We start from the raw sequence: 13,206 nt of genomic DNA on the forward strand, positions 1-13,206 counted from the left end.
CTGTTATCTGAGTTCGATTTTTAGTTTTTTTTTCATCTAATTTCATCTTATTTTCGGGGGTCATTCATATAAACTTACATAGAAATTCGTTACCAATTTATGTTAAGATGTTTAGATAGTTTCCTGCGAAATGAAAATGTAGCATAACTATTTTACCCCTAACTGACTGAAATTAACCTGTTAGAAAAAATTAAATTAAACAGAAAACATTTTCTCCTGTTTACAAACTTTGAAACCACAATATAGTTTTTAGGCTAGCTCTTTATTCTCAACAATTGAGAAATGAATCTGTTGTCATCTATTCAGTTCTGCTAAAATATTCATTTCAAAAAAATTGCTTAGAGGACAGCGAATTATTACCATCAAAAACTTATGTGAACTTACTAGTCGTTTATGCTAATAATATTATTACACTTTTTCTTAAAGAATGCAGTATCTGCACCAGTTGCGTGCTACACTATCGCACGACACTTACACCTCTGGCCGGTAATTAGTCTGTCGGTGTCCATCGCAGCCCGCACCGCATCGTGATGCTTAAAGTCGATAACACAGTAGGTTTTGTTCATAGGGTAGGGAACCTATTCTAAGCAGTCTAACAAGATCACTGATTGTTTTACCTTCTTATAAGCGATGAGTTGACTAAGGATGGGACGTAAGCATACGAATCTTCTTGTTAGCTTTTTTACTTCGAGCTGTTATCATTGAAAGTTACTTTCATTAAGCTAAACTTATGATTTATTACATTAAAAATTGAGACAATGGAACGAATTTTAATCAGCCAGAACCTATTCTAATCACCAAGGTGCTTTCTTAAGCAGTCGTGAATTTTACGCGTGTATTACAAACTTGTCACAATATATCACAGTTATTTATGACCGCCGCAGTGTTCAAAATAAGCTTCCGTCCATGGCGTCAAGTGACGCAAGCACCTGCTTTTCATTGCATGCGCAATATTCCATCTAATCCGAAAAACACACACACTACTGAAAATTTACCATCCAATCGTCCGCGGGAAAATCTTGCAAAGGGCGAAAATAAAACAAGAACTATAGTTAGAGAGTTCTCTGCTCAGTTAATAAAGAGATCAGTATTGATTTCCCAAAGGTTCATGGATGGCTTCTTGATGTTTATGGACAATGAGATTACGGCCTTTTTTTGAGCGCGGGGCATCGTTTGCTTCGTCAAAGGACCGCGTAAAAACCGCGTAGAGAATAATGAAAGGCCGCGTGGTGTTTCATTCGCACCGTTGACATTTTGAAATAAGTCATACCTAATTAATAATTTATCTCACGCAATATAAAAACCTTCGAAAATCATATGCAATGCCCCTACATATAACAAACAAAGGTCTTTTTTTACGCGGGCAATGTGTTCCAAATTTGTATGGGCGTAAAAAAAGATTTTTTTGAATTGCAAATGTAACCAAGAAAACCGTACTACAATGTTAAAACCTCGTCGTTGAATATGATAGTGTTCAATCTAGAGACCGAAATGTAATATTTTAAGTTTTGAGTATTTACACCAGAAATTGTGATTTTTTTTAACAGATATATAATCAGTCGTGGCCTAAAACGCAGAACGTGATTAAAATGAGGTCGATACCTTGATCCGTTTTTTAGTAATGGAGAAGAGCAACCCGCGTATAAAAGACCTTACTGTATTCACATCAAACTCTAAGTACTAATGAAAGCTCGTTCCACATTCATTCTACGAATAATTGTTCTATGCTACCATCGTCAAAGAACATTAATGAGCATGAGGATGAGCATGAGCATGATTGACCGCCCGCGGTTGCTATTCCGTTATTGCCAGATCAGCTGAAATTACACAGAGAACCAATGGATGATGCTTGGGACTAACATTCATCCTCAATGTGTAAAAACTGGTGACCTTAATATGTATATCAGGCAATACCAGCGCCGGCCGCATCCGAATGCAGGTCAAAGGAGGAGTTTGTATAGGAAAATGTTGACGTGATACTCGCTTTATTGGAAGCCGAGAACACCTCTGCACTTCCACGAGCAATCACTGGGATGTTGAAGAGAAAAGGAAAAGGTTTTCAGCTGGGTTCGTTTTGGTAAACGATGCGCTGAGTTTAAGTACCGGGTTCCTAATAAAAAAATATCGCGCCTACGAATTCATTATATCCGCCGTGAAAACATAAAGTGATCCGAACTTATTTTGTTTAATGACGTATCACCTCAAAAATAAAGCGTACGCCGAGGATATTGGACTTATGACCTTGAGCTTAAGCATGTAATCTCCGGCTAAACGGTTACCGAGAGACACGGGTTAATATCTGGGTACCAGGACGCGAAATCTATCCTATATATATACTCTATACCTAAAACCTATGAATTTAAACTTGCTCGAGGCAAAGACGCGTCCACACCGAAGCATTACACACGAAATCCGCGGGCATGCAGTCTTCATTTAGTCTATCTAAATAAATGATTCCTTCATTTCGTTTATTCACACTTGTTATTAAAGCCATGAATCGATTAGAAAAAAATAAGATCACAAAATACACAAATCCCAGTAATCGTTCGCCTCGAAATACACCCGAACGTCGAGTCACAACACCGCGCGACCACATAGTAAAATAAATGGATCCTAAAACAGAACGTTACTAATGAACTAAGTTAAAACTTAACTGTAGCATCACATAGTTCAAATCAGTATGAATATCCATAGATGTTCGAGCGTTGACAAACTGGCCATTATTGATTTGTTGTTTTTAAACAAATGTATACCGTTGATTAGCGCGGTCTGTGTCGTATCGAACCCGAATATTGCTTAGCCTAGTTGAGCCTTTTCGTAATTATTATGAATTATCGATGCAAAAATTACCTATTAAATAGAAAAATTGCCAAAGTTTCATGCATCCAAAGCCTTCATAATTTAAAAATGCAGACATGCAATGGTCCAAAATTGCCTGCCTTATTGAATATAGAAAATAGCAATGTTCCATGCATCCAAAACCTTATAATTAAAAGTAAACGCATATATGCGTATTAGACTGCTGTATACTCGAATATGCTTGTTTCGAGCTCTTGTTTCGCCGACTTACAAGGTTTCACCAAAACTTTTCAAAAATAAAGTCATACATCAATATTTGTCCAAAAGCTAGAAAAATCATAAAAGTACAGCGTGAGAACTTAACTAATAAACCGTGAAATTTATTGTGTAAAAATTGGGTTTAATCGATTTTTAAATATTAAACATCAAATAAGAATGAGTTTTGTTCCTGCCGCAATAAAAATAGATATAGAATATCTGAATTCATGATTCGTTAACAAACGAATTCGAAAAGTTTGTTGCTCATCAACGACCTACTGGTTCCTCCGCCCTTTCGGTCATAAATATGGTTCAATCATAAAGTTTACTCTATTCACTTCCACAAATAAAAATCCATAAATAAAAAATAATAAACACGCCTCTCATTCTACGCAGGATTGAAACGCACATTGCTTTTAATAGACCCGTCTATGCGCAACCACAACTTTATTGAAAGCTAGAGAAATCAATAAAAAGGCACAGCAAGATTGATGAGTTCAAAATTAAAATTTCTATGCATCTGACAGTAGTGAAAAGAAATAAATAATTAAATAAGGCGCGCAGTTATACCTATGAAATAGTATTACTTCATCGATATTTCCCAAACTGACATAAATTGGTTCGTTTCAAACTAGAAATTTACGCAACACTGTATCAATGAAAGTCCAATTGGAATAAAAATCCTCACGTAGTTTGTTTGCATTTGCTAAATGCACTCATACAACAAAACAGCAAGCATAGCCAAAACGAAGCATACTCAAAAGAAATAAATGGGGAAAGACCATATATGGAGAATCTGGGAAGAGCTCACTGCTTCAGGCGAAACGAAAACAACCGTTTTCACTTTTCACGCAAATAAAGACCTATCAGTAACATTTTTTGTATGCATAGGTCAAATTTCTCCGCTATAGTAACTACCGCTATTTACAGATTACATTATATGTGTATGTACTTATCTCATTTGTTCGTCTGACAATCGAAAACACTGGAATACGACAATACACACACCATGTTGATGCCTCCCGTTTGTATACTTGCGATTTTGCGACACTTTTTTATTAACACACACAAGGATTTTTGGCAGTCGTGCACTTGAACTAGAGTCGAATATTTTCACCTCATTTCTCAGTTACATGTTATTAGTTTCTATTGTTTTCACTTCACAGTTATCCCGTAACATAAATTAACACAATTTGTAGTATTTTTAATGCCATTTTAACCCCGTAATCAGTAAAAAAACTGCCGCACAAAAAATGAAATGTGGTCAGCGTGCAAGGGCTGCCAACTCTCGTCCTACCATCGTCAAAGAACATTAATGACAATTAAGTAAGGGTTAAAGGAAAAGCGAGTCTGCAAATATCTTACGATTGTTTTCGTTGAAGGAAAGGGGAGTTAGAGGGCATTCTACCAAAGAGAAAGTTTTAAAAATATCAGTGTTTAGAAGACGATTGATTCCATATTTCTTTCATTTCACTAAAATTAACATTTCAAAAACTTAACGCTGTGATAGTATTTTATTTTAAAATATTTGGATATTTTGTAATGAATAATATGACTTCAGCTAACCGGAGCTGACAAGAACAGCTACATGAATAAAAAAATATTACACAGTAATCATGTTCAAACAACCATCTTCGCTTTCTTCTTAGAAACTGACTTCTTTTTCAGTGTTTTTTTCTTCTCTTCGAGTTTAATTCATTTTGCTTCTTCTTTCTTCCGTCAAATATCTTCTTTCTCTATGCGTCGATTTAGTATATTATTTTTTCTCATTTTCTTTTCTTCTTCTTTCAACATCTTTTTTGTTTTTCTTATTTCTGCTCTGTTTTTTTGCTATTTACAACTCTTGTTTAATGTTTTCTTTCAAGATTATATCTTGAAGCCGTTCATCGGCCGTCAAAATTGGATAAGTGGGCGTTTTGTAGTTCCTGTGAGCAAAACTTCGTTTCGGGGTTGGCGGAAAAACCAGAAAATTCTTTAATTCCTGCCGCAGTGATGGTGGTGTCTTATCTATATTTAATATAAGAAAAAATAAATAATAAAACTTTTATTGACAAACATTGAATTTAAAGTTTGCTTTCCAGAGACGGAAGGCTTAAGCCACAGAAAAAGAGACATTAAATACCCAGCACCAGAGAAAGCATCCTATCAGAAAGTGGCATGCTTCCACTATACCTAATGCTGAACAGAAAAACAATAAATTACGTTTTGAAGTAATTATCCAGAGAAATACTAAACGCAAGATCTCATCTCTCAAACACAGCAGAAGGCATGCTAAGCGAACTTTACATATCATGCCACCCATACCTATCGTAAAGGAAAACCTTTAGACTGGGAGAAAAAATACTCACAGTAAACATTGGAACCCCAGACAAACTTTTTCCAAAAACATAACACACTAAATTCAACGAACTCCACAAAGCAGTATACCTGCACCCCAATCACATACCTATACACAGATGGCTCAAAAACAGTGGACGGAGTCGGCTGCGGCATTTACACACGCGAATTTAACACCGCCATCTGTCCAAAATAAGCACTGACGAAGGCACTATGTCAGTGCCGAAATACGTATTTGCAAGTGAAAAGTGAAAAATAAAAAGTGATAGAAATAAATAGTGGAAGTGAATAAAAAGTGAAAAAGTGTTGTGAAAATTTTTCTATCAAGACGCTCGAACGGAAGTGAAGTGAATAAAAAAAAACCGCCATCTGCCTCCCTCCACACCAATCAATATTCAGCGCTAAATTTTCGCCAACAGCTAGCAAACGAACAAATTACATCTATCTGGTGCAACACATGGACGCGCAGCACCAACAAACTAAGACGCATCAAAAACACACCCTTCTTATGGAACACTTCATACTCAAAAGATAGATAAATAAACAGAGCCATCACAAAGCTAAAAATTGGCCACTCTAGAGTAACACCCGGCCACTAGGCAAAGAGCGATAATCCCGCTATGTGCCCGACCTGCCACACTAGGATTACAGTGGAACTCATTCTTACCACATGCTGACTTTATGATGCAGAAAAAAACTGTAACCTAAGCATATCGGTACAGGAAATACTGGACGACGACATCAGCAAGGAAGAAAACTATAAACTTTATAAAAGCAGTAAATCTACAGGCATCGATTTAACAGGTACAGCAATTTTCAAATCAGTATAAAAACCCACTAGAATAAACATTAGCTATTCTAACGAGTATAAACATTCAAATTTGCACAACAACCATCAGTATCAACTAGCAGCACAACCAACTAACCAACGACACAACCAAATTCCAACGTGGGCAACGTCAACACGCAGCCAACAAAACAGATCCGTGACCAAGACGTCACCATTATCGACACTCAGGAAGTACACACTAGAATATTAGAAAACCGAGGCGACAAGCTGATTATTCTGATTATCGTGGTTGGGAATTGGGATACATCTGAGCATCACTATAGTCAAGGTGATACGGAAGCAGTGGAGGATCAAGATTATCGAAGCAGCCATGGCAGTCACTGCCATCAACCCAGTATAACCAACAATAGAAAATACTCACAGATACATAACAACAAACTCTGTAAAATTATTAAAAGAACCGGAAGACCATAATGGTTAAAAGGTACTTAACATCAACTGAGCTGTTGAAAATAAAACCATCGGAAAAATCGTTAGAAAACAAAATATTAAAACAAGATTGAACGTTATATTTTAAATTGATAACACGACTGATAATCGGTTACCATCAATTTGAAATCATTGCAATACATGAAAAGTCTTGGTCCTATGTTCCGATTCGGGACATCGTCACACAGACTTCGCGCTTCGCGGTCAACCGTTCACAGTACAAAACAATCGCGGGGCTAGAGCTACGATATTATTGATACAAACAGTCTCTCCCGAGCTGAAATTTGAAGCTGGGGCGTCTAGCTTAGCCTCGAGACTAGCTTTTCTTATTATTACATTAAAAATCATTTTAAAACATATTGTTAGATTAGAATATAAAATTCGAGATTAGAATATGAAACTTGAGCTAAGTTATTAATTGAAAAATTACCTTTATTTCTTGTGTGTTTTTTTTTATCAAAATGATATAACGAAGTGAAAATGTTTGTTTTACAGCTTGAGTATCGGACAATTTCAGCAGTGGTTTTCTTCGAGAGGTTTTATTTAGTCTTTTCATGCAATATTTGCCAAAAAACGACCGCTCTCGATGTAGGGCGACTCCCTATCAAATAGGGATTGCTGCAGAAATCCTGCTGAAGTTGTCCATACCCAAATTGCCCCTGAAGGAGGTTTTAACAGCGGTATTATCACTTGTGCTCTTTATCACTTCACCTTACTGTTTCGTCTAACTCCGCCTGTTACGATTCTCTTGGTTCAGTTTAGCCTTTACGAATAGACTTGAATTATTGAGAACTGTAGCAGAGGGTCCAAAGCCCCTGTAAAGGAGGATGGTTGCAACAGCTCTTAACCATGGCTGTTGCGTAAAATCCAATGGTTAAAACCCCTAAGCTAAGGTGTAATGCGACCCGTGCCGATGGATGACGTGGTGGGGGGGGTTTAAGAAATACCCAGCCTCTAACGGAGCCTGTGGAGTACCAGGGCACCCTTCACAGTAATTAGCCCTTACTGCATCACGCGGGTCACTGATGCAGCGGACTCTTCTTTACCCAGCGACTCGTGGGAATTTTATGAACGACAAAACTTCACAAAATTCGGCCACCGGCAGCCTTTCTTTGCCGGAACCCATGGACTCATCGGAGCGTAGTCCAATAAAAACAAACGCACCGGGCAGAACGGAGGAGATGGAGCATGAGGATGATTTCAACCTCGACAGCGAATCGCTGGACGGAGGACCCTCGGCTTCATCCTTAATCCTACTTTCTCCACAAGGGAATGACGAAAGTCAAATGGACTTAGTTCCCGGTCCACAGACAAGGCCCGATGACGAAGGGAAACCCGAATCATCGGCACCCCTTGTCAAGCGACTTTCAAATGCGCAAAGGCGGCGACTGAGCAAAAATCTTCGCTCCGGTCTCTCGTACGAAGAAGCCAGGAAGCTGGCCCTCCTTCCAACAGAGCAGCCTGCTCAATCGAACCAAGTTGCCGTCAAGCGACAGCGGTCGGACGACTTGGTGTCACCAAACACCAGTACTAAGTGTCCACAGCCTAAAAAACTGCGGAACGGCACTGGTTTGGGGTCATCGGGTTCGAAGCCGCTCCCGAAGGCCACATATAGGGACATGGTGGGAGCTATAAGCCTTGCGGTTACTTCTGCTACCCACCCCAGCTCCCTACTCACAACGGACCAGCTTCAGGCTGTCCGGACCTCCATCCTCGATCACATTGCGAACCAGGAAAATCCAACCACCAAGCCCAAGTTTAACGGTTGCCATCTAAAAAATGGCTTCCTGCAACTTGCCTGTGCCGACAACGACACAGTGCAGTGGTTGGAAAGGGAGGTACCTTCTCTCGTACCATGGGAGGGAGCACAACTTCGTGTATACCACATGAAGGATCTGCCGAAGGCCAGACGGTATGTCGGTTACTTCGCGGACAGTGCGAACTCTCCGGACGAGAAGATTCTTCGTTCACTCCAGAATCAGAACGACCATCTCTCTACCAAAATGTGGCGAGTCTGTAACCGCAAATTGGTAAAGACCTTGGTCGAACTAGTTCTGGATATTGACGAAGAATCGGCCAAACTCGTTGAGAGTAGAAATTATGAACTGCACTACGGTTTCGGCAAAGCACGCATCCGAAAGGTAAGCGGAAGGCCGAACGTCACAGGCGGGAAAGACTCCGTCGCAATGTCAGGGAAGGTACGTGCGGGTAACTCCTCCGGGAGTACTCTGCCACCACCCAGGCAAAACGATCCTGCGAATGGGCTAAAGGTTCGCGTGGGAAACTCCTCCGGGAGTGCCCCACAACCACCCAAACGCAACCCTGCGATTGGGAAGGTACGCGCAGGATGCTCCCCCGTGAGTGCCCTGTCACCACCCAAAAAACGCAACCCCGCGGCTGCTCGGACGGTTCCGCCGAAGACTCGCAAGAGTGTGAAGCATCAACCACCGAAAAGTCGCACCCCCCGGAGTCAAAAACCACCACAGTGTGCGCGACGACCTTCTGTTGCCAATCGACTGCTGCAACCGAAGCCGAACAGTGAGGAAGAGCAACTTCCATCAACCAGCCAAACCGCTGTTGGCAGCCGTCAGCCAATACCAGGATCATCTTCCGATCCGGACAAAGACGGCAACTTCACTGCAAAGTGAGCAGCCTTCGCTGCGTGCAAGCGAATCTCCATCACGCAAAAGGCGCCTCGGGTGTTCTTTGCAGGAGATTCGCCAAAGAGCAGCTAGCGGCTGCTTTCATCCAGGAGCCGTGGATCAACGAATCCAAAGTTCTCGGACTTAACGCTCCTAACGGTAGGTTAATCTACTGTGACACGCAGTCCAAACCAAGGACTGCAATTCTGCTAAATAGAGAACTAAAATTTTTACCTATTACAGAATTTATCCAACGCGACGTCGTTGCCGTCACGGTTGAAGTACCGACAACCAGAGGAAAGCAGGAAATGGTTGTCGCGTCGGCCTACTTCCCGGGCGACCAAGGTGATATACCGCCACCCGAAGTTGCTGCGCTCGTGCGGTACTGCAAGGCCATCAACAAGCCGTTTCTGATCGGCTGCGATGCCAACGCTCACCACACGATCTGGGGCAGCTCGGACACCAACACCAGGGGTGAGTACCTACTTGAATACCTTACTTCTAACGATGTCAATGTATGTAATGTAGGGAATAACCCCACGTTTATCAACGCTATTAGACAGGAGGTCCTTGATCTCACTCTGTGTAGCGCCTCTATTTCTGAAAGGATTAAAAATTGGCATGTCTCCGATGAAACTAGTTTGTCGGACCACAGACACATCGTTTTTAATATAGAGGCTAACCCTCTGAAAAGAGAGCTGTTCAGAAATCCTAAGAATACAGATTGGGAATCCTTTAAGGAACGCCTGATCGATTCACGAACTTTCAGTTACAGCAACATTCGAAATTCTGTTGACCTGAATTCGGCAGCAAATGATCTACAAAACAGAATCATGGATGCTTTCGACGCTAACTGTCCACTAACACAGCGGTCAGTATGCCGTGACGTACCCTGGTGGAATGATCAACTTAGTGACCTTCGTCGGGAAACTAGGCGGTTGTTCAACAGGGCAAAAGTCACGTCTAACTGGGACGACTACAGGGCGTCCCTCACTAAATACAACGCCGAGCTACGCAAGGCTAAACGGAAATCCAGAGTTAGTTTCTGTGAATGAATCCAAACTCTGCCGGAAGCTACGCGGCTCCAAAAGGCGATGTCCAAAGACCATACTAACGGTTTAGGACAGGTGAGGAAAGAGGATGGATGCCTCACTGTCACTACCAAGGAAACGCTGGAGGTTCTTATAAACACCCACTTTCCTGGATCGACAGAGACCGAAGAACTGAATAGTGATGGGTCGCGGCAGGACAATTCGAGACATATGGCGTCTCGGGAGTCCATCCTGCTGGCCCGTCGACTGTTCACGGAAGCTTCAATAGGTTGGGCTCTAAGCTCATTCGACCCTATGAAGTCTCCTGGTCCAGACGGCATACTACCCATCTTTCTACAAAAATCGGCCGCAGTTATCATGTCCGAACTCATCAACCTCTTCAGAGCCAGCTTTATCCTGGGCCATATTCCGGATAACTGGCTGAAGGTGAAGGTAGTGTTTATCCCCAAAGTTGGAAGAAAGGACAAAACCCTACCTAAAACTTTCAGACCCATAAGTCTGACTTCATCGCTTCTCAAGTTGATGGAGAAAATAATGGATAAATATATCCGTGATGAGTTTCTTAAAGACTCCCCGCTGAACAGGAACCAACATGCCTATCAAAGCGGCAAGTCAACAGAAACTGCTCTTCACAGCTTAGTGACGTTGATTGAAAAGTCCCTAAGTTATCAGGAGACGGCGCTATGTGCCTTTCTTGATATTGAAGGGGCCTTCGATAACACGTCCTTTGCATCAATCGATACGGCTCTTTCTAATAAGGGAATCGACCAAACTTCAAGGAACTGGATACACGCAATGCTCTCTAGCAGAGTGATCACAGCAACCTTGGGAGATTCGTCTGTAACAATGTCAGTGATCAAGGGGTGTCCGCAAGGAGGAGTTCTCTCGCCCTTGTTATGGTCACTAGTTGTCGACGCACTTCTCAACAAGCTTTCACAGCTTGGTTACGAGGTCATTGGATACGCCGATGACATCGTCCTCATCGTCAGAGGTAAAGATGACGCAACTCTGTCGAGCCGAATGCAAACGGCTCTGAATACCACCATGTCATGGTGTTTACAGGAGGGTCTAAACATAAACCCCTTAAAAACAGTCCTAATTCCATTCGGCAGACGAAGGACGATCTCCATCACTCCTCCAATACTGAGTGGAGTTAGACTGGGCTTCAGCAATGAAGTCAAATATCTCGGAATTATTCTGGACAAGAAACTGAACTGGTCTGCACAACTGGATCATGCCGCTAAGAAAGCGATCTCAGCGATCTGGGCCTGCAGAACTCTCTTCGGTAAGACCTGGGGACTGAAACCAGACTTGGCACTCTGGTCTTACAAGACCATTGCCCGACCAAGAATCACCTATGCTGCCCTAGTGTGGTGGCCTAAGGTGAACGAAGTGACTGCGCAAGCCAAACTCAAAAAAGTTCAAAGACTTGCATGTCTTTCGGTTACCAGCGCTATGCGAACAACTCCAACTGCAGCCATGGAAGCTATGCTTTGCCTACTACCTCTACATCTTCATGTGAAAAAGGAAGCAGAGCTTGGCGCTCTAAGGTTGCAAAGGAGGAAAACCATACTTGAAGGGGACCAAATCGGCCACCTTCGCATACTTAGGGAGTTCAAACTAACTCCGCTATTAACCACAGTCTCCGACTGGATGGACGTTAGGTCCAACATGGATATTCCATATAGAGTGATTGAAACAAACCGCTCTATGTGGAACAATGGAGGGCCTAATCTTCCACCTGGCATCGTCAATTTTTATACGGACGGCTCGAAAATGGGATCCCTAACGGGATCTGGTATATACGGACCCGGTATCAGGGAAACGTTTCCCCTGGGAAAATGGCCCACCGTTTTTCAAGCAGAGGTATATGCCATATATATCTGCGCAAAAATATGTCTGCAACGCAACTACAGACATGCGAAAATCGGTATATTCTCGGACAGTCAAGCAGCACTACTAGCACTTAAGTCCGTCAAATGCGCTTCCAAACTTGTTTGGGAATGCATTGAAACTCTACGGGAACTTTCCCGACAGAATTCAGTTTTTCTGTTTTGGGTGCCCGGACACTGCGGAGTCGAGGGTAATGAACACGCTGACTACCTAGCAAGACAGGGATCAGCTCAGCGGTTTATTGGTCCCGAGCCGTTTCTGGGTACGTCCATTTCCGCTATCAAAAGCGAACTATTAACTTGGGAAAGGCTAGAAATAGTATCCCAATGGCAACAGGCACAGGGTTGTAGACAAGGCAAACAGTTTATCTATCCGAACCCTGGAACCGCCAGAAAGCTACTTAGTCTAAATCGTAGTGACCTACGGATAATCACGGGACTCCTCACCGGACACTGTCCCGCTTTTTATCATTTAAAGAAAATCGGCGTAGTGTTGAACGACACCTGCCGATTCTGCAAATCTGAACCAGAGAGTTCAGAGCATTTGCTTTGCTCTTGCGAAGCTCTTGCTTCCTCTAGGTACAACTTCTTAGGAAGTTACCTTTTAACTCCATACCAAGCATGGAGCTCCAATCCCAAGCAGGTCATTAGTTTCATCAACTATGTTGTACCTAATTGGGGTACAGGTTTACAACAAAACAGTTCTACTCCATCAATGAGTACGAACAATCCGTAACCTGTGCACAGCAATCGGGGCCCGCCACAAAAGACAATCAGCAAGAATGTCGCAGTGGCATTTCAGTACCCAGTGCCCTTCAGGCATACAGAGGTACTGTTTCGTCTTGTAGACAAATCCAGCGGATATTCCGCTTCAGTCGTGTTAGGCATCTTGCTGCAGCTGAAACGGATATGAACAAATTCCAATAAAACATTGGTCGAATTTATTT

The 13,206-nt window shown here is 42.1% G+C and overlaps 1 protein-coding gene across 1 annotated transcript; it reads left to right on the forward strand.

Annotated features, from left to right (window-relative positions):
• The first annotated feature begins 7,419 nt into the window (after window positions 1-7,419).
• LOC129718721 (uncharacterized) lies at window positions 7,420-10,320 on the forward strand. Its single transcript, XM_055669767.1, has 2 exons — window positions 7,420-9,474; window positions 9,559-10,320. The coding sequence occupies exon 1, from the start codon at window positions 7,699-7,701 to the stop codon at window positions 9,319-9,321; it is 1,623 nt and encodes a 540-aa protein (XP_055525742.1). The 5' UTR covers window positions 7,420-7,698; the 3' UTR covers window positions 9,322-9,474; window positions 9,559-10,320.
• The last annotated feature ends 2,886 nt before the right edge of the window (window positions 10,321-13,206 follow it).

Source organism: Wyeomyia smithii, chromosome 1, assembly GCF_029784165.1.
Source record: "Wyeomyia smithii strain HCP4-BCI-WySm-NY-G18 chromosome 1, ASM2978416v1, whole genome shotgun sequence".
Classification (NCBI taxonomy): domain Eukaryota; kingdom Metazoa; phylum Arthropoda; class Insecta; order Diptera; family Culicidae; genus Wyeomyia; species Wyeomyia smithii.